General features: G+C 38.9%; 1 protein-coding gene across 2 annotated transcripts; it reads left to right on the plus strand.

Moving 5' to 3' along the window:
• Positions 1 to 11,947: 11,947 nt before the first annotated feature.
• Positions 11,948 to 20,316, plus strand: LOC136223851 (uncharacterized). Of its 2 annotated transcripts, none has more exons than XM_066012019.1 (7): positions 11,948 to 12,490; positions 13,277 to 13,439; positions 13,792 to 13,992; positions 14,068 to 14,313; positions 19,140 to 19,287; positions 19,508 to 19,739; positions 19,831 to 20,316. In XM_066012019.1, the coding sequence occupies exons 1-7, from the start codon at positions 12,145 to 12,147 to the stop codon at positions 20,163 to 20,165; spliced, it is 1,671 nt and encodes a 556-aa protein (XP_065868091.1). In that variant the 5' UTR covers positions 11,948 to 12,144; the 3' UTR covers positions 20,166 to 20,316. The 2 variants fall into 2 exon arrangements, with proteins under 2 accessions (XP_065868091.1, XP_065868092.1); XM_066012020.1 differs by having other exon boundaries at positions 13,277 to 13,370.
• The last annotated feature ends 646 nt before the right edge of the window (positions 20,317 to 20,962 follow it).

A 20,962-nucleotide genomic window follows, 5' to 3' on the forward strand; every position in this document is an offset into this window, starting at 1 on the left:
GGGGCATGCCCCGTGTAAATGAGTCTCTGAACTTTTGTGTTGAAGAATTCCCTCACACGCCCCACGTGTAAGGTAGTACGCCCCGCGTAGGGATAGTTGACTCAGGGAGACCATGCAGTCTGACTTTCAGGATTAGGCCAATCATTTCTGACATGTGTCATACGCCTCGCGTAGGTTGGCATACGCCTCGCGTATACTGACTAGATTCCACATGGTGTTTGTGGATAGGGCAATTATTTCTGACTCCATGTTTCACGCCCCACGTAAGGAATGAGGTGCCTCGCGTACTGAGTGGATTTTTCACTCATTGCTCGTACCTGAAATACAAATCTCGAGGGCCGAGTTAGCTTGACGTTTTTATTTCCTAAATTAATCAAAAACAAGGAAAATTGACTGAAAGCACAAAATTTATTATTTTATTAAAACACTCTATTTTTGTAATCAAACTTATTTATTTCTTCTAAAATTAACCCGTAAATCACGCTAAAAGATAGGGGTAAAATACCCCTATCAACCCTCCTCGGACTTTGAAGTTTTACTTGTCCTCAAGTAAAAGAAATCGAAAGACAAGGGATTGAGATTATTGAGAAACAAACCGTCGGTCGGTTTTACCAAGTGCGTGATTTCGAAGTTAATGTTTTATGCAAAGTTTTCGGTAAACACCTACGCAAACAATCGAGTGACCAAAACTTATTTGAAACCTCCATGATCAAAATTAATAGGCAATATGGGGGTCGATTATCTTTTGAGAACCCGATAGTACCTCACCAAGGGATTTCACTCTTACGCTCAACTTTTGGTGGGTCGGTGTTTTAACACTCTTCTTTGCACTTACCCGAGATCACTTTGAGTTTGCATTTTCATCCGGATTTTTCTTCCTAAGTTATGGTTTAGACAATATTAAAAATGAACCTGGAGGGGGTTGTAATGTGGGTGGCTTTTTTAGTGGTTAATTTTTGGAAACTCGAGTTCAAATACCATTTTGATGATTGCACCGCATTTTATTTTGGCCTTGGCAAGTTTGTAAAATATAACTCGAAATTGCTCGGATGGAGCTTGGGAATGCCTTTTGCTCTTTATTGTGTTTTTCTTTTTCTTTTTGTTTTGAGAGCGGCACAAAAACGATTTCGAAGACTTATAGTGCTTACTTATCAAAGCCTTGGCTTATTTTGGGTGCGAATTAATTTTGTTGGTATTTACACAAGAGGAAAAAGAGGGTTAATTGTTAAAAGGGTATTGACAAAAAAAGGTTGGTTAGTAGGCTCAAGGGGGTTTCCTAGAGTTCGATAAAAATGAGAAAAATAAATTAAGAAAAGAATTAGACTAAGTGGGCTCGTTTTATCATCTATTGCCATTTTAACCAAAATAGGTGTACTTAAACCGGTATTAGGTGCAAACTCTATGAGTCGAGTGAAGTCAAAGCTCTCGAAAAATCGTGAAAGGAATAGAGTTCTCGTACGAACTCCTTTAGGCTCAAAATTACCTCACAAAATTTCGGGTTCAAATTGTGTACTATCGAGTCTTCGCTAAACTTTCAAACATCCCGTTTTTATTGCCTTTTTAAATTTTATCATGGAGATGACATGTGGGTTAGGACTCGATGCTCTTGTTTAGTATAAACCTAGACTTTGCGTAACTTCTAGAACTTCAAAATTAAGACTAAAATTTCTTATTAAAACCGATCCTTTGTGTTTCGTCTTTTTATTTTAAGGACAAATAACGAAACTTTTATTTTATTTCTGAGGGAGGTAGTGTGTCGGAAAAATTTAAAGAATCAATAAATTAGTTCAATTATTTTGTTGTTTATTTGATTTTTTATTTATTTTTGTTTTTGTTAGTGCAAAACAAACTGAAAGTGCGGGGTTGCACGGCCCTCCGCGTTATTAAAATGACGTCTATTCCAAGGACGTCGCAAAAGAAGAGAAAAACAAAAACAAAAATAAACATAAAATTAAAAATGAGGCTCTTCTAAAGGTTTGGTCCTACGCGAGGCGTGCCCTAGGGGCGCCCCACGTAGGTTTTGCGTTTTGAGCTCTTTTTGGGCAGAGACTCAAATACGCGGGGCGCAGGAAGAGGCGCGCCCCACATGTTTGAGTTTCTGAGCATTTTATGCCAGGAAAAAAGGGTCACGTGGGGCGTACAAGGAGGTACGCCCTGCGTGAATTTTATTGTGGTGCAAAATTAAAACATAGTAAAGATAAAATGATTACGACATAACACGAAACACAAAAAAAGCAGAAATATATTAAAAATAGAAAGGAAAGTACAAGAAAAACACAAAAGTCAACAAAGCTACTACGGAAATATCAAAATTAAAAACGAAAAAGCAAATAAAATATAAAACATAAAAAGAAATGGAGACTATGGTTGAGGCAGAGGAGGATTGCCGTGGAGGTTGAAGTAGGAGGCGAAGGAGTTGGTGAGGGCATCAAAGCGAGCATCGAGATGGGCCCGATCCTCTCGTTGTTGCGCCTCAATGGTGTCAAAGCGGGAGTCAAAATGGGCCCGATCACGACGTTGGTTGCCCTCCAAAATGTCCAACCGGGCATAAAGAGCGTTGAAGTCGTGGAGGGGAGGAGGGCTAAAATTGAAACCCATGCTCGAGTCCGAGTCACCTTCCTCATTGGAGTGGGCCGCCCCCGAAGTCTCACCCGGGCCGGAGGTCGGACGCTTAAGAGACTTAAAGGCGTTCTTCTCCATGGGCCGAGGCAAAAGGCTCGGGAGGCGATCAAGGGCAGCTTCACCGAGAGCGGTGAGGGAAAAGATGGTGACGAGGTGGCCAAAACCGAGCTTGGCCCGCTTCCGGATGGGCGTGGAGTGGAGGTGAGCGGCCACATGGTAGGCGAGGTCATAAGTGAGCCCATTGGCACAATAGTAGAGGGCCAACAGTTCGTGCTTGTTGACCTTAGTGGACTCGGACTTCCCCGAGAAGTAAAATGAGATGAAGCGGTGGAGAAGTTGGAGGATAGGGTCGCGGATGAGAGATGGGCAGAGGTTGGAGATATCGTAATCCTCGGACCCGGTGATGGAGGTCCAATACTCATGAGCGGAAACACCATCGGGCCAACGGGAGATGCCCCCCTCCGCTTGGTAAGTGAAATGGTGTTGGAGCCATTGAGTGTCAATGGAGAAGGGGCGGTTGTGAAGGCGGAAGTTGAAGAGGGCGGCTCTGGGGACGTTGTTGGAGGTGAGGGTGGTGTAGAACTCCACCACTAGTGACGGGTACACCCGCCGATGCGTAGAATAGAGATCGTACCAATCGAGGGCACGGAGGCGAGCTTCGAAGGGAGCGCCGAGATCATAGTGATCAAGCATGCTATCCGAGATGTACGGGAGCTCCTTGACCGTGGCCGCGCAAAGATCTTCGTACCTTTGGGCCTCCTCCTCGGTTAGGAGATGAAAAGGGCACTGGTATTGGCGGGTGAGTGGTGGAGTTCCCTCCCGTTCGGGAGGTGGAGGTGATTGTTGGTTTTGTGCGGAACGGGAAGACCGGGCCCGAGTGGACCGTGGGGGACGCATGTCGGCGGTTTGCTTTCGCCTAACCATGGTGTGATGTGAGGGGTTGAGAGAGTGTGGAGGAAGGTTGTGAGAATGTTGAGGGAGTTGTGAGGAAAAAGGAGGAGAAAAGGAGGGGTTTATATAGGGGAAAAGTGGGGAATCCAAGTAAAACTCGGATTCCCAGAGGGGTACGCGGGGCGTGAAGGGGCCACGCCACGCGTATCCCTCCCCCTGACCTTTATTAACGCAAAAATGGCATGATACGCGGGGCGTGAAGGAAAGCACGCCTCGCGTATCATGCCTCCTTCCCCTTTTTTGATGGAAAAGGGGCGAGCACGCGGGGCGTACATGGGGATACGCCCCGCGTAAGAGGAGGAAGTTAAAGGATTTTTTTCGGTTTTTGATCAGTTTTCTGATTTTTAATTTTATGGTTTATGAGTTTTTAATGAGTTTTAATTGATTTTATGATTTTTATGTGTATTTATTAACTCTTTTTAATATTTGTATGTTTTTAAATTGTAATTAAGGGGGTAGTTAATGCAAAATTTATTGTGGAGGGAAGTTAAAGATTTGAATTTGAAAAGATGGAGGTTGATTGGATGGAAGAGGAGGTGGAGTGTGGAAGTGGGAAAGGTGTATAGGGAAGAGGAGTGATGGGAAGTTTGAGAGAAGGAGAGTTGCCATGGGGAGTTGTGATTCACAACTCCCCGAGGATACGCGAGGCGTGCCCTGGGGCACGTCCCACGTGTCCTTCCACGTGCCGTTTATTAAATTCTAAAGCGTACGCGGGGCGTGGTAGGAGGGACGCCCCGCGTAACATGTCTTTTATTTAGAGAAACAGGTCAGAAATGCAACTACGTGGGGCGTACTGGGTTGTACGTCCCGTGTGTTTAAGAATTTTTTGGATTATCAATGGATTTGATTTTCTTTTAATTTATGAAAAATAAAAATAAAAATAAAGATAAAAATAAAAATCCAGATAAAAATAAAAATAAAAACGAAAATAAAATGAAAATAAAAGTAAAAATAAAAATTTCAAGTTTAAAACTAAATCTGCATCAAAAGGGTAATTAAATAAAAACAAGTTTATGATACATATAAACAAGAGGTTCGAGAAATTCAAACCAATGCTACGTTTAGAGTCGAAGTAGCTCGACTTTCTCGTGCGGCGGCTCAATGTAAGTTGTCCGAGTAGGAACTTGACGGGTCCGAACCTCCACTATTCATGAGCGTTATCGCCTGTCCGGATTCCCGATTTTTGCCCCGTGGATTTTGTTCGGTGTTCGCCGGGAGGGTTCCTAGTGGCCTTTCTTGCTGCTGACGGTTCAGATGGGCTACTTGGCGGCTAAGATCCCTGCAAAACACCTCATTGTCGGAAAGACAGGTTAATATATCCTTCAACAAAGACATGACCGATTGGCCATGTACATTGTCGGGAGGTGGAGCGTTCCGATTACCGGGCATGGCTTGTGATTGCCCAAGCCCGTTTTCCCAAAATTCTTGCTTAAAGCCGGATGGAGGCCTCAACACGTTATTATTATTGCCATATGACAAGTTCGGGTGTTGGTACCGAGGCCGCCAACCGCTGTTATTATTATTGTGGTGGTGATAGGAGTTCGGATTAGGATTATACCTTGGATTGCCTCCTACATAACTTACACTCTCGATATCGCCGGCGAAAGGGCTACCGGCTTGGCAATTGAGTCCGTCGTGGTCTCCACCACAGTGATTGCACATCAGGACCTGTGCACTTTTGTTGAGGCTTAGCTGGGCAATTAACGAGTCAAGTTTCTTATTCATCTCCACTATGTAACTTTTCGGAGCCTCTTTCTCCACAGCCAACATTTGGTGTCGCGACGTTCCGGCAAGCCGATCCTCTTGCCACTGCACGCTTTTTCTTGCGAGCCGTGAATGAGCTCGTAGGCCTCACTTGCTGACTTCCGAAATAGATCCCCACCTGTAGTAGAATCAACAGTCGCACGATTAGTGGGGGTTAAACCGTGGTAAAAGGTGCTTACCAAGTCGTGCTTTGGGATGTCATGGTGGGGGCAATTTCGGAGCAACTTCCGGAACCTAGCCCAAGCGGCATGAAGGGCCTCACATTCCAGTTGCCTAAAAGACGTGATATCAGTCCGTAACTTGACCGTTTTGGATGGTGGGAAATAGTAGGAAAGGAACTCCTTCTCGAGCTCCTCCCATAACGTGATGGATCCCGCCTCCAACGAGTGTAGCCATTCTAACGCCTGTCCTGTTAAAGAAAAAGGAAACAACTTTAGTCTCACAGCCTCAACGGGAACACCATTTTACCGAGAGGTGTCAGCACACATAAGGAATTTGTCGAGATGTTCGTTGGGGTTCTCATGGAGTTCCCCTCCGAATTGACCGCATTGTTGTATTAGCTGGATCATGCCAGTCTTTATCTCGTACGTGTTGGCCGGTATCATGGGGGCGACAATTCCGTTACAGTTTTGGGGACGATGCGGAGCAAGGATCTCCATCATCGAACGTGTGTCGTTGCCCCCACGGATGTTGTTCACATGCGGCCTTTGGTTTCCTTCAAGCTGGTTGACCTCGGCGTTGGGGTTTGCCATTTTCTCTCTTCGAATCCTATAAAGAGTACGTTCAATCTCAAGATCAATAGGAACGAGAGAATCACTCCGAGATCGGGTATGCATAAAAAGAATGAAATAAAATATAATATCAACAAGAAAAGAATGATGTTAGTAAAAGTATATTTAAACAATTTATACAAAAAGAATGCTTAAACTAACAATAAAACGTTTTTGTCTAATATTGCAAGATGTTATAAATCCCCGACAACGGCGCCAAATTGATGCGTGCCGTCTAGCGTAGTGTTTTCTACGATGAAATGTATATTACGATGAGTGCGTTATGACTATGGATGTAATCTTTCTAAATGCTCTATCTTTACTAGACGTCACTACTTAGGGGCAAGTGTACCCCGTCGTATCAAGTAATAATCCAGTTAAGACCGGGTATCGAATCCACGAGATTTATAATTGCAAGTATTAAACGACTCGGTTTTATACGTTATTTAAGCGGTGAATACTTTGAGGTTGATATGGGGACCAACTACAAACTACTCCTAACTACGGGTGAGGCGAATTTATATAACAAAACTCTATGAAGTGATATGGATGCGATAAGTTATAACTATGACAAATAACGACTTCTAATGTTTATACGGTTGATGGTTTGCTCTTGCAAAGATGACTACGTGTAGTGTAACCGACCCGTGAAGTACTTAGACTACGTGGTTCCTAGTCAAGACGTGTCTAATGCTTGGGACCAGAAATTAGGGCCCGTAAGTTCCGTGGCTTGTCAATTCCTACGGTTTCCGGTTTGTCACTTCCGGTAAGGCAACACCTATATGAATCCCTAAAGATAGCCCGAATGGCGTCGGAAATCGCGTTCTCCTACACAATAATCAATTATGAATATCAAAACAAGTAACAAACATCAACACATATATAGAAAAGAAGATTATGAATCATAAATTATAAATATGGAGAATGTAAATATGAATTACAACCAAGCCTAGTACATATGATGAGTTCAAGCTAATTAGCAAGTAAAAAGGGAAGAATCCACCCTCGGAACTAGCTAACCGGTCTCAAAAGCCGTCTCTTAGGACTTGGATGGTGGAGCTTTCGAGCTTGGTGCACGGAAGTGGAGCGGGACTTTGATGGAATGCCGGAATCAATGAACAAGCTCTCAAGATGGAAGAGTTTGGCTATATAAAGCCTAAAAACAAAATCTAAAACTACAAATGACAAGAATTACAAGATGTAAGGTGTCTAATGTGTATGGTCTAAGGTGTCTAAATGAGTGCTAGTCACTCTTATTTATACATCAAGCTGGGCGTAAGATTGTAATTCCACAAGGTGCAAGCATGGAGGAACATAATGTTGTGCAGGAATCCCATAATACGCCCCGCGTATGGTGGTGTACGCCCTGCGTGTGTGCCCATTCCGTCAGAAATCTCCTGCATGTGGACCAATTCCAGATCTTGTTGTCTAAAACACGCCTCGCGTAGAATGGCATGCGCCTTGCGTGTTTGAGACTCTGACTTTTTATTGCTTGATTTGGTTCTTTTACGCCGTGCATAGCTTGAGGCATGCCCCGCGTAAATGAGTCTCTGAACTTTTGTGTTGAAGAATTCCCTCACACGCCCCGCGGGATAGTTGACTCAGGGAGACCATGCAGTCTGACTTTCAGGATTAGGCCAATCATTTCTGACATGTGTCATACGCCTCGCGTAGGTTGGCATACGCCTCGCGTATGCTGACTAGATTCCACATGGTGCTTGTGGATAGGGCAATTATTTCTGACTCCATGTTTCACGCCCCGCGTAAAGAATGAGGCGCCTCGCGTACTGAGTGGATTTTTCACTCCTTGCTCGTACCTGAAATACAAATCTCGAGGGCCGAGTTAGCTTGACGTTTTTATTTCCTAAATTAATCAAAAACAAGGAAAATTGACTGAAAGCACGGAATTTATTATTTTATTAAAACACTCTATTTTTATAATCAAACTTATTTATTTCTTCTAAAATTAACCCGTAAATCACACTAAAATATAGGGGTAAAATACCCCTATCAGGGACCAACAGAAATGTCCATTGAATTCAGCATAAGAAGCATCAGAATATGTCATCCTCAAGAACCTAATTCATCACGCATTACTAGAAGTGATTTCTTCATGAGCAACAATGTATTCATCATGTTTTAAGGCATACTGCAATGATGAGAAGATTTGGTTTTCATCACTTTTATTATCTTGTTTCCTTTGTGTTGAAGCTACATGCACTAGTCGAGTTCGAGAATCAGGAAACATCAGAGAGATTGGTATGTGATGATGATTAACAAAATGCTAAGATATGAAGTTGATTCGCCTTTTCTTTTGTTTTAATGGAGCGAGGAGGCTCTTGTCACTTTTACAGGTAGAGAAATTGAATGCGAGGAAAAGAGTGAGAGGGAGAGAGGATTTAGAGAGAGAAAGGAAAAGAGTGAGAGGGAGAGAGGATTTAGAGTCAGAAAGAAAAAGAGTGACAGAGAGATGGAGGAGTTAAAGAGAGCTGTTAGACATCTAACAAAGAAATATGAAAGAGATGAGTTAGAGGGATAGATGATTTAGAGAGAGAAAGGAAAAGAGTGAGAGAGAGGAGTTCAAGGAAGGGGATGAGGATATTTTAGTAATTTCATAATAGAGTGTCAATTTTTTACTTTTTAAAGTGGTCAAATTATGGTAATATTGACTTGCGTTGACCAGTCACAAGAACCGGATGTACACTTTAGTGGGAGGTCACCTGAAGGTTGTACACTTTAGTGTGGAATTTTTTTGGTTGACACCAAAGTGTAAAAATAGGTAAAAGTTGTACACGACGTATGTAATTTACCCATCTTCGACGACACTCCGACGATCAAGTCAGTACTACAAAAATAAATTAATAAATAAATATGGACAGAGAATATGATCCCTTTACCATTAATGAGATCTCCATATTTGTAGAGTAATGGGTATAATGACTCAAGTATCATTGGGCGTTTTGGCCAAGTGGACCTTTCCTCCGTTGGGCATTCCTACCGCATGGGCAGGAAAGGATGGAAATCAGTGTACTTGAGCATGAACCCATATTCCTCATCAAAAGATTTATTTAACTGTAATGTCGATTTTATTAAAAAGGAAAAAGTACAAAAATAAACCTTGTGGTTAGACCTGTTTTCGAACAACACTCATGTGGTTTAAAAGTTTGCACAATGGTACCTTGAGGTTCATTCCGTTAGCAAACACATACCAAATTGACTAACAGTGTTAAAAGTCAAAGGGAAAAGAATTAATTTGATCCTTATATTTATTTATTTTTATAAATTAACCCTCTAATTATCTAATTATCACAAACAAATCCCAAAATAAAAGATAAAAATCAATTATACCATCTTTTTTATTTCTTTAATTTCTTTTTTTTTTCTTTCTCTCTCTTCTCTCTTAATTTTTCTCTCTCCAAGATTAATTCAACCACCAAACAAACATCCCCTAACCCTCCAACCAAGACCCTCTTCGCTTCCCACGCAACATCGCCCTTACAATCGTATTAACAGTTTCCACACACGATTTCTCTTCTTCCCTAGTCTCCACCTCACCTCCCTCCAGTTCCTCAATAATCATAGTATCCCAAATACTCAAACCGCGATAAATTAATAAGAAACCCTGAATTTAAAATTTAACACTATATACAGATTATGTACGCTTGGCACTTACACAAATTGTGGATCACAGATGAAATGAAATCTCCCACAACTAAAAACAGAAACCCTAATATCTAAAGGGACATGATGCATGAAGTTTGGGTTTATTTACAGAGAAGACAAACACCAAGAATTGGGTCAAAACGTGAGATCAAATTAGAAAAGATTGAATCGTGGTTTCGAGAAGACACCACCATGGTATGATGGTGAACAGAGGATCAATCAAAAGGCAGAAAAATTCAGGCAGCAATGCGATCGGAATCAAAAGGAAAGGATGATCGGGTAGTAATTGTAGAAATTCCAAAATGAAAATTGAAGAAAAGCTAAATCTTGAGTGGTAAGAATTGTGGGAAATGAGAGATTGCCTTGATTATACTCTTAGAATTTTGTCGAAACAAACTTTGAAACAGAAAGGGGAGAGAGAAATGGTTAGGGAGTAGGAAGGAAATTTGAGGAAGTGGGGAGTGGGAGAGAAAGATCAAATGACTGGAGGGGTTGAAAGGGAGGCGTGAAATTGAATGAAATCTCTCTTAATTTTTTTAATTTTGGGGTTTGATTATGATAATTAGATAATAAGAGAGTTAATTTATAAAAATAAATAAATATAAGGACCAAATTAATTCTTTTCCCTTTGATTTTTAACACCGTTAGTCAATTTGGTATGTGTTTGCTAACGGAATGAACCTCAATATACCATTTTGCAAACTTTTAAACCACATGGGCGTTGTTCGAAAACAGGTCTAACCACAATGTTTATTTTTGTACTTTTCCCTATTAAAAAGCTAGTGCATAAATATGCTAATGTGTTAGCTCGGGTAGTTAGTTTTGTATCTGATCGCGGGGTTTGATTTTTTGGTGGATTTTTTTTATAAATGTAAATAGAGGATACGTTTTGATAAGAGGACAAACATACCTAAGCAATTTGAATAGAGGGTCAAATTGGTCTTTATAGTTGGCATGAAGAGTCAATTTAGTCCAAATCAATCTTCGGGTATCAACTTGGTTCTTAAAGTTGGCGTGAAGGGTTGAATTAATACATGACCAAATCAACCCTGAAAGTATAATATGGTTTTGATACATAGGACTTTATCATGTTTACATTTTGATACCTAAAATCCATTTTTATACTTAAAAATGATTATATCTTGTGCAGCCGCAGAACGTTTTGACATCAGTGCATTACTTTATACCCTAGTACATCGATAATATTAGTGCTTTGATATTATGTACTGCATATAATCCTTTTAAAATTATGAATGTCGTATGAAGTTTAATTTAAATAAAAAATTTCAAATATTTGGCTAATGAAATAATAATGAGTAATCATATATGATAAAAATAAGTTTTAGATAAGAATTCACTGAATTTTTTTTTTTTTGCTAATGAAATAATTATATTAAGGGATAGAATGTGAGAAAAATAAAGACAAAAAATATAATTAAGTCTCTCAACTTTACTTGTTTTAAGGATTAAGCTCCTGATCAATTATTTTTTCAAATTATTTTTATGGATGTGGCCCTTATTGAACTTTTTCATTGAGTTTGGGCGGCACGCATTGTTACGCGATTCAGTCTATTGATGTGGACAAATAAAAATAAGAATTTGTCGATTAGGATAAGTAGATAGAGAGTAAAAAGTAAAAGGAAATTACGGAAATCAATTTCCAGTAGGTTATTCTAAGCTCGATCTTTTCCTCTCCCATTTTGTGATTTTTAGCATTAGAATCGCTATATCGATCTTTTCATTTCCCAAATTCGATGAAAGTTTAAATAAAGGTCAGATCCATAACAAAATCAATGATGAATAATTCAATGTGGAAAAATAATTGATCAAGAATTTGATTCTTAAAACATGTAAAGTTTAGGAATTTAATTATGTTTTTTTGTCAAAAATAAATAGAGGTTAAAACTATACTAACAAATAAAATCTTTAAAAATCCTTGGAAATCGGAATATTAATTCTAATATAAACTCTTGAAACAAAGATAAAAAAGCTCATTAAATCTCTTAATGTATCGATATTCTATACTGTAGTATTACCTAATCAGGCTGTGCAGAATATAATAAATATTAAGTATTAATCATGAGTTAATTTGATCTTTTACGCTAATATTAACGTGTGCAAACTGTAAGGACAATGTAACATTTATTGGAAACAATTTACATTTCCAGTTTTAAAAAAACGGTGTCAGCTTGTCGCATGCAGATACGGCTTTGTCGAACTGAAAGCGAAGAATGACAAAATTAAGGATTGAAGAAAAATAAAAAGAATCTTCATAAAAAAAATAAAATAAATCCCACCGACGATTATCAGATCTCTTCTTACTCATTCTAAGCCAGCTTTCAGTAAGCAGTAGAAAACACACAAGGAGAAAGCGATGAGATTTTGCTGTGGATCCAGAAGGAGGAGACTGTCCGTACAATCTGTTCTCCTTGCCTGTGCTCTCCTCACTGGTGTTGGCTTACTCATACTTACACTGCGATCTATTGATCCACCTTCCAACGACGCCGCTTTTCTCCCGAAGCTCGTTGAAGATGTTGATGACGATGGAGATGGTGGAGATTCAACCTCTGCCTCTCGAAATGACGTTTTTCCGGAGGAAACTAAGCTTGCTTCCAACTCATGCGCTACGGTTGAGCAAATGGGCGACAGTTTCAGGGGACGCCACTCCGAAGTGAATCTACGCGTCAGAAGAATCATTCACCTGCATTTAGCTATTTACGGTACTTTTCATTTATCTTTTTTTTTTCAATGTTTTTCCATTATCTTTACCTTTCTACTGAATTGAAGTTTTCTTTGCACGCTGAGAAAATTGAAGGGAGTTTTTAGATTTTATGAAGAAAGAATAATGAGAGGGAGGAATTCAGAAGAATAATGTGAAATCTCGTTGTTTTTGCAATTCATTTTGGGTTGAGGCTCTGCCCATAGAATTTCTTTCTTTATCTTTTAAGGTTTCCGTGTGAAGAGATTCCGCTGTTTTTCCCTTCGCACTTTAGGCATGGAATGTCTAGCTTTATGTATTTAAAATAGAGAAAATGGTAAATTTTCGGCAACCGTAATTCGAGGAAGATATTGCAGTTAACAAATTGGTGAAAATGACGAACAAGAGTTGAACATATAACATTTTTACGTCATGGTTGACATATCTAAACCTGATATGAGAATGTTATTGCTCACCTTTCACCATCCTTAGGCATCATGATCAATATATTATTTCGCCTTTTTTTCTCTTGAAAAAAAAATGTCTTTTTCTATTGAGTATTGCTTATTTTCTGGTGATTTTTGCTTGAGTTTCATTTATAGCTTGGACCGCTTATTTACTTGAACAATCTTCATTTGTGCCCTCCTGCAATTTTATGTTCGATTATAAAAGAATATTAAAATTTCAGCAGTGATGATTGCACTTTCCCCATCAATGGCCATGTGCTTTTCATGAGCTTCCTGTAGAGGCTGTTTTGTTAAGAAAATTCTTATGCAAGTTGGAACTGCACATGTTTTATCTGTTTCAGGTGCTTCAAGAGTCCGAGCTCTTCCTCCTGAGCAATTCTGCAAGCATGGTTTTGTCTTAGCAAAGGCATCAGAAGCAGGTTTTGGCAATGAAATGTACAAGATCTTAAATGCTGCTGCATTAAGTATAATCTTGAACCGGTCAATGATCATTGGGAAGACGAGGCATATTGGTTCTTCTCAAGCCTTTCTGTTTCATTTGCATATCTAAATTGCTGCTTTCAGAAAATGCTAGTATTTTGAATTATTTGCTTGCTGTTATCATCCCTACATAGTCTGTCTCTTGTAGGTTGTAGTTGTTTCTCCTTGATTAGCTCATTGTACTGTTGGTTTCTTATAATTACATCTTATAGATACCAGGCAATGATAATTTTACAGTTGAATGTTAACCTTAAAAGAAACTATTCTTATTGCTCATGATCCCTAGGGAACAACTTAGCAAGTTGTAGTTATGCATGAATTTTGCGTATGCTTGATCTTATTTTATACTTATTGTCGCTTCACTTCCATATGTCAGGGGTAAGTATCCTTTTGGTGATTACATTTCGTATTCCAATCATTCTTTTACCATGAACGAAATTAAGCATCTTTGGAGAAAAAACGGGTGCGTAAAGAAATTTGATAGACATTTGGTTATGAGGATTGATGATTTTGAGAATCCAGCAAGATCAAATGTCCTCTGTGGAAATTGGAGGAAATGGGAGCAACCTATAATATGGTAAAATGAGGAAGCTTCTGATATTCAAGTTATGAATTCACAACATGATTCCTCGTATTTAACTATAAACTGCAGGTTTCAAAATACAACAAATGCTGTGGCCAGTCAATTTTTCTTGAAGAATGTATACCCTGAAATGAGGGATGCTGCCTCTGGATTATTTGGACAGCCAGACCTTCCCCAGTCTAGGCCCAATGTTTTTGGGGAACTGATGAAAGTTCTTATATCCCCTTCTAAAGATGTTATGGAAGCAATCAGCAAGGTTCTTGATGGTGGCACAGATCCTGATATATCATTGCACATGCGGATGCTTATGAACAGGTATTATCTCTAAATTGTTCAAGAATATAATACAGTCTCAAGAAAAACATAATGCTTTCCCGAGCTTTTAAACTGTACAAGTCGACTACATTTACATTCTGTTGGTCACTGGTAATTGTTTTCAGTTCATCTATCAAACTTAATTAGAATTAGTCTTTTCCCTTCTTAATGTTTTATTTGTATGTAGTACTTTAGGAGAGCTAGATATGCTGAATATACTGTGGGCTAAAATGATACGGATTGGGTTTGTGACGATCAGTGGCGGAACCAGAGTCTTAGATGACCCGGGGCTCAAATATTGAACAATTTTTTTTTTTTTGATGAAGTAAAGAAAAACACCAAAATATTCAAAAGTGTACCTCTAAATACAAAGTTTAGGACTATTCAATTAAATTAAACAAAGACCATTCAATTGAATTAAATTAACCAAAGACCATCCAAAGAATAGCAATTGAGCAATTGAGAAATTGAGAAATTGAGAAAGAACAAAAAGAATAGCAATTGAGCAACTGAGAGAGACCAGAAATTGAGCATGAGCAAATGTTACCCAACAACAGCAATTCAATTAAACTTTTATCAAAAACAAAATTCAATTAAGCTTTTATGAAAAACAACAGCAATTCAATTAAGCTTTTATGCAACAACAACAATTCAAATTAAGCTATGGCCTTTAATTAAGCTAAAACAAGCCCAAATAAACCAACTTTATGTAAGTTATGGCCTTTAATTAAGCTAAAACAAGCCCAAATAAACCAACTTTATGTAAGTTATGGCCTTTAATTAAGCTAAAACAAGCCCAAATAAACTTATAAGGCTGGAACTTTAATTTTGAAGAGCCCAATGGGTTATGCACATATCAAACACATACAAGTCCAAAGCTTTTCTTAAAAACAAGCCCAGCCTCTTACAAATCATTAAAAGGACTAAGTCTCACTAATATGGGCTTGAATACAACATATAAATAAACCATCTCTTTTGGTTTCAATTAAAGTGTTGTGAACAGCCCTCCCTTCCGATCGTTGTTCTAAGCTCAAGACAAGTTCGTTAAGCACTTATTGGACTTTCTTTGCATAAATTCTTGTCATTGGTCCAATTAGCAGCTCCAATGGATCCTTGGTGTTCCTCGTCAGCTCCTTAGCTCCAAACTCTTGCGAAGTTCAGATCACATCATTATCCCCTTGGATGCTATTCTCATCCACTAAATGCTCCAAGAAGCTCACACTCTTCACCACAAGGTTACATTTCATAGACTTATAGGGTTTATGCTCCTTCAACAAACCAAATGTAGATTCCAAACACATACATTTCAACAGAGTACAAAAGAAGTTCAAATTTTACTGATTGAGAGACTTGGTTTACCCACGTCATGAATGTGTTAAGAGTCTCGGGCATTCCTAAAGGCGTCACAAAGTACCCTTCATTCTTCTCCTTTGAGCTCAATCTACCATGAGGAAGACTAGGTCTATGATCTCCGGGATCTCAGTCAATGTCATGCAGTATCTTCCCTAAAGGTGGGAACTCTTGAGATTGCTCTTTGAAGGAAACATACTTGCCATCTTCGGACATTGAATCTACTTCATCACTTCCAAACTTGCTCTTCTCCTTCCCGACTTCATTCTTCTCGTGGGAGCTCACTTTATCATAAGAAAGGCTAGGTAAACGATCTACGGGATCCAAGTCAATGTGATGTGATGTTTTTCCCAAAGATGGAAGCTCTTGAGGTTTCTCTTGTAAGGTAGCTTCCTTGACATATCCGAGCATTGGCTCAACTTCCATTGGATTAGTCTTCCCCGTTTTACCTATGCATTCATTCAAAATCAACTCCCGAGTTGGGCAAGCCCTCAAGATGGCCTTCTTTTTCTCAAACCTTATTTTCGGTTCGGTTTCGGTTTTTCGATTTTCTGGATTTTTTTGTGCACCCCTAATTAGAAATCAGCAGCCTCATCACCAAATGAACAACACGCTCATCATCATCATCATCACCTTCATAGGTATCTCCAATTTGGCTCTACTCAACGTCCCCAAACTTTTCCTCGTCATAGTAAAACCCATCTTCGTCATCTTCATAGGTAACCCCGTTTTGGTTCCACTCAATGTTCCTAAACTCATCCTCTTCATGATAAAATTCATCATCATCATCATGTGGCTCATTCTCAGAATCGTTCTTCCTCCTTTCAATCTCATTCCCGAACTCATCCTCATCATAGTCAAGTTGATCATTGCTATGTAGCTCATTCTTGCAATCATTCTTCTCTTTATTAACCTCCTCTTCGAACTCATCCTCATCATAATCATTTTCAAATTCGTTAGTTTATTCCTCAACTCAATCTCGCTTCCCATTATCTATCGCTTCAAGCTCAACACTACACTCATTTGACATTAACACTTAGTCATAGGGCATTCCACATTTCCATCTTCCATTTGCTCCTCTATATAGCTCAAGTCGGTTACTCCATTTATCAAGTTTCCCGACCTAATCAACATGCTATATCCCAACATAGTTGATCCACCAATATCTCTCACATCACCGTAGCCTTCAACCTTGCCACATAGAGTGATTTCATCCTTGCCTTCAACCTTGCCACGTAGAGTGATTTCATCCTTCTCCTCAAAGAACATATCAAGCCCAAAGTCACTCTGCACTTCTTCAAAATTAAGGCTCTCAACTTCCTTAAACATACAAGTTAAGTTTTGCCTATGGGTATTTTAAGAAACACATAGGGAGCACCCTTTCCACCATGAGTTTTTCCCAATGTTCCTACATACTAGCACTCCTTCCTCCTTATTCATACATGGATTCAGATTCTAATTTACAATTTCATTACCAACAAACTTACAATGAGAATTTAAATCATCTTCAACACCACAAACATCCAACTTCTCACTACTAATTTGATTGCCCATAACTTCAACATGAGAAATTAAAAATTTATGGTTTATCTCTTGAATGTGCAATGAAGGAGAGATTGGCGATGATACTTTAGGAGGCAACATTGGGTCATTTTCATTTCTTCTATGGTGACCTCTAAAGCATTGTTGGACGATGTTTCGGATTTCTATTTGAAATCTTTCCATGCTTGCCCTCCTCTATCTCATTTCCTCGGCAAACACGTAATGTTGCTCCCTTCTTGTGGTAACCTCGATCGAACCATTGTCGAAGAAGTCTCGTGTTAGGAAAACGATCGGTTGTGATACCAACTGATACAGATCGGGTTTGTGATGGTAGTTTTCAAACGTAAACTATCAAAGATATTCTCAAGCTAAACTTGAAGGATTTCTGAAACTCCAAAATTCACAAGTTAAAACTTATAGGAATTAAAATCTCCATTGATGGAGAGATGAACCCTAAAATTCTTCAAAGAGAAATTTTGTATTGATTGATAAAAAGATTACATTCTTACATAAAAAGATGAATTTATATCCTTTGTAACTTAAATGATTAAATTACTTAAAAGTCTAATAATATAAATACCTAAATAAAGAGTTAAATGGTTAAAATGGGATAATGGTAAAGGGATGTCAGTAAGCTGGTAAGAGTTATAAATAAGGGGTGATAAAGTTGTAATTAGGAGGAAGATTGTAATGACCCGGTCCGAAGAGGGTGGCGCCGGGGTAGAAGGCCCGAGTAAGGAGCGGCCCTAAGGGATGGCGATGGGGGCAGGAATGAACTGAATCCCACATCGGAAAGGGAGAGGGAGTGATTGGGGCTTATTAGTAAGATGTGAATCCAGTACATGCAGACGCGTTTTAAAGCCGTGATGCAAGGTATTGGAATTGGGCCAGAGCAGACAATATCTATATGGTATTGGACCAGGGTGTTACAATTGGTATCAGAGCCAGGTTCTCCACGTACGATGTGTGGTTCGGGGACGAACCAGGCGGAAGCTGGTGGGCCTGTAACGACCCGGTCCGGAGAGGGTGGCGCCGGGGTAGAAGGCCTGAGCAAGGAGCGACCCTAAGGGATGGCGATGGGGGCAGGAATGAACTGAATCCTACATTGGAAATGGAGAGAGAGTGATTGGGGCTTATTAGTAAGGTGTGAATCCAATACATGCAGACGCATTTTAAAGCCGTGAGGCCCAAGGTATTGGAATTGGGCCAGAGCGGACAATATCTACATGGTATTGGACCAGGGTGTTATAAAGATGGAGAAGGGGCAAGTCTGATTCGCAAGGGCCTTCTAAAAAGTCCACACGGCGTGTGAGCTTTATGTTAGAAATAGAACCGGTGACTTTGAAAGTCCACATGACGTGTGGATTAGAAATTAAGAAGCAGAAACTCTCATTTGGATCCACACAACGTGTGGATTTTTGACACGCCGTGTGGACTCTTGTTTCCATTCGTTTTAGCCATCTCTTCCCCTTGGTGAGTCGTCTCTTTGGCTCGGCTTCTTCCAAAATACCCGTTTCCACACATTCAGTCGAATTGATGCCCCTCATCATAAAAAAAAAAAAAAAATGCATCCTTCATTGGCATAAATGAGTGCAAGTGACATGGCCTTTTCTTGCGGAAAAGCAAAAAAAAAAAAAAAAAAAAAAAAAAAGCAAATGAATTTGGCACATTTTAATGTGGAGTTGTTATAAGAAAATATAAATAAAAAATTGATGTGAAGTACTCGAATCACTCCAGCTTATGGTAATTAGAAATCCATCCTAAAAAAGTTGAGAGACGAGCCTTGATCATATGCTATGCTAACATGTGCTACTAACTAAATACGCACAAAGGGATTTGCTGATAGGCACATTGAAAGATGTAATTGTGTTAAAACATATCCAACTGTTTTGAAGTATGCAGTTGAACTGATTGGTATGCATTCTACATTTCAGGCCAGTAAGAGCTATGCATGCAGCAGTGAACTGCATCAAGAAAGCTATGCTGAATATACACCAAATGCCACGACCGAGGGTGGTATTAGTGTCAGATACCCCATCTTTTGTACAAAGTGTTCTTACAAGTATAACTGAATTTGCAGATGTAAGTCACTAGCTGTGCTAAAGGGTGCTGTTATCATCGATGTATGTCTCTGCTGTGAGGATATATATTCACGTTGACATAAAATCTTTATGGTTCTGTCTTCAACTTAATCGTTCATCTAAACACAACAGTTATTATAATATTTTCTCATCTGCTTCTGGATTAGTTAATTTTGTTATAGATTTAAAGTTTGAGCAAAATTTCATGTTCCATTTTCCAGGTTATTTATTTTGATTATGGAAATTTCCAAGGAAACGTTTCTCGAAGTGTTAACGCATTAAGCAATTTAGGTTTTAGAGTGAAGGATTGGGGCCCTGCACCAAGATGGGTTGCATTTGTAGATTTCTTTCTTGCATCACGAGCAAAACATGCTGTCGTATCTGGTGCTCACCGGCGTGTTGGGACTACATATGCACAATTGATTGCAGCCCTAGCTGCAGCAAACCACTTGGGTATTTCTACACCCTTGTAACGTATAGTATTTATTTGAGAATATTAGTAGCTAATAGCCCTCTTCAACTTTTTTTTTGGAATTTGCTTCAGAGGAGAATTCAACTGGTTCAGATTTTGCATTCTTAAGCAGCTTCCAAAGTAATTTGTTAGCAGATGGTTTAAGGTTGCAGATTGGTTGGGGACATGCTTGGAATAGATTTGCTGGTCCATTGAGTTGTAGGAAACAAGCTGACCAATGTGCTTTCACACCACTTCTTCCTCCTGCTTGGTGGGATGGTCTTTGGCAGTCGCCTACTCCCCGGGACATGCGCAGGCTGGCAGCATTTGGCATCAAACTGTCTGGCTTTGGCACAGTTGATGAGGATCATCTACAATCTTTCTGTAATTCAAAGAAAAGTACATTGAGAACTGTGTTGGTTCTATGACAGTTTTGGAATTGCATGTTTTCTCCTTAAATTTCCATTGACTGGATTTCAGGAGAAAATCATCACTTGAGAGCATAAGATGACTGATATTTGGTATGCTTATGATGAAAGAGATTATTAGATTCATAATATCATTTGAAAGCATAAGTCACTTGAGTGTAGTAAATTTATTGTATTTCTATGTAGAAATGGTTGCTAAAATCCCCTAATTTATCTTACTAAATCATTTTGAAACTTTTTCTGGCATTTGTTCTGTTAAGCTTGGAATAATAAAATTAATGGAACTTTAGAATTCATTTCACGAAGATTTGGATATGTGAAATTGAAAATGATTTTTTAAACAAATTTCATTTAATTTTTTTTCTTTTTTAATAACCTTAGTAAAAGAATATTATGTGGAGATAATATTATAATTTTTGAGAGTTTAGCCAAATACAATAATGTGAATTATTAATTCATATTCCTTGTACAAAAATAAACATCATGTTCATTACTTTTAATTCGTTCCACTTTCTCTCAAAATCTCTCCTCTTATATGGTCATATTCTTATATATATATATATTTCTTTTAATGTTTTGGCAATGACCTAAATTGATAACAAAATGTTCTAACTTTTAGGACTTCTATATTCATAAGTCTTAGATTATGATTAATCCAAAAATAAAATTGGATACTGTGTAGCACCTTTTTTAGGTGGATTTGATCAGATTGCGAGCGTATCAGTAGCTTTATCTAAAACTACAAAAGAACTGTAAATTGGATCTAACTTCTAATTAAACGAAAGTGTAAAAGACTT

This window comes from Euphorbia lathyris, chromosome 3 (genome assembly GCF_963576675.1).
Source record: "Euphorbia lathyris chromosome 3, ddEupLath1.1, whole genome shotgun sequence".
Classification (NCBI taxonomy): Eukaryota; Viridiplantae; Streptophyta; class Magnoliopsida; order Malpighiales; family Euphorbiaceae; genus Euphorbia; species Euphorbia lathyris.

Bases quoted from the DNA above. Each gene is read 5' to 3' on its own strand.
- LOC136223851 (XM_066012019.1), top strand. From the start codon at position 12,145: ATGAGATTTTGCTGTGGATCCAGAAGGAGGAGACTGTCCGTACAATCT. The intron at 13,440-13,791 runs GCATATTGGTTC...TCCATATGTCAG, and splicing joins ATGATCATTGGGAAGACGAG to GGGTAAGTATCCTTTTGGTG. The intron at 19,288-19,507 runs GTAAGTCACTAG...TCCATTTTCCAG, and splicing joins GTATAACTGAATTTGCAGAT to GTTATTTATTTTGATTATGG.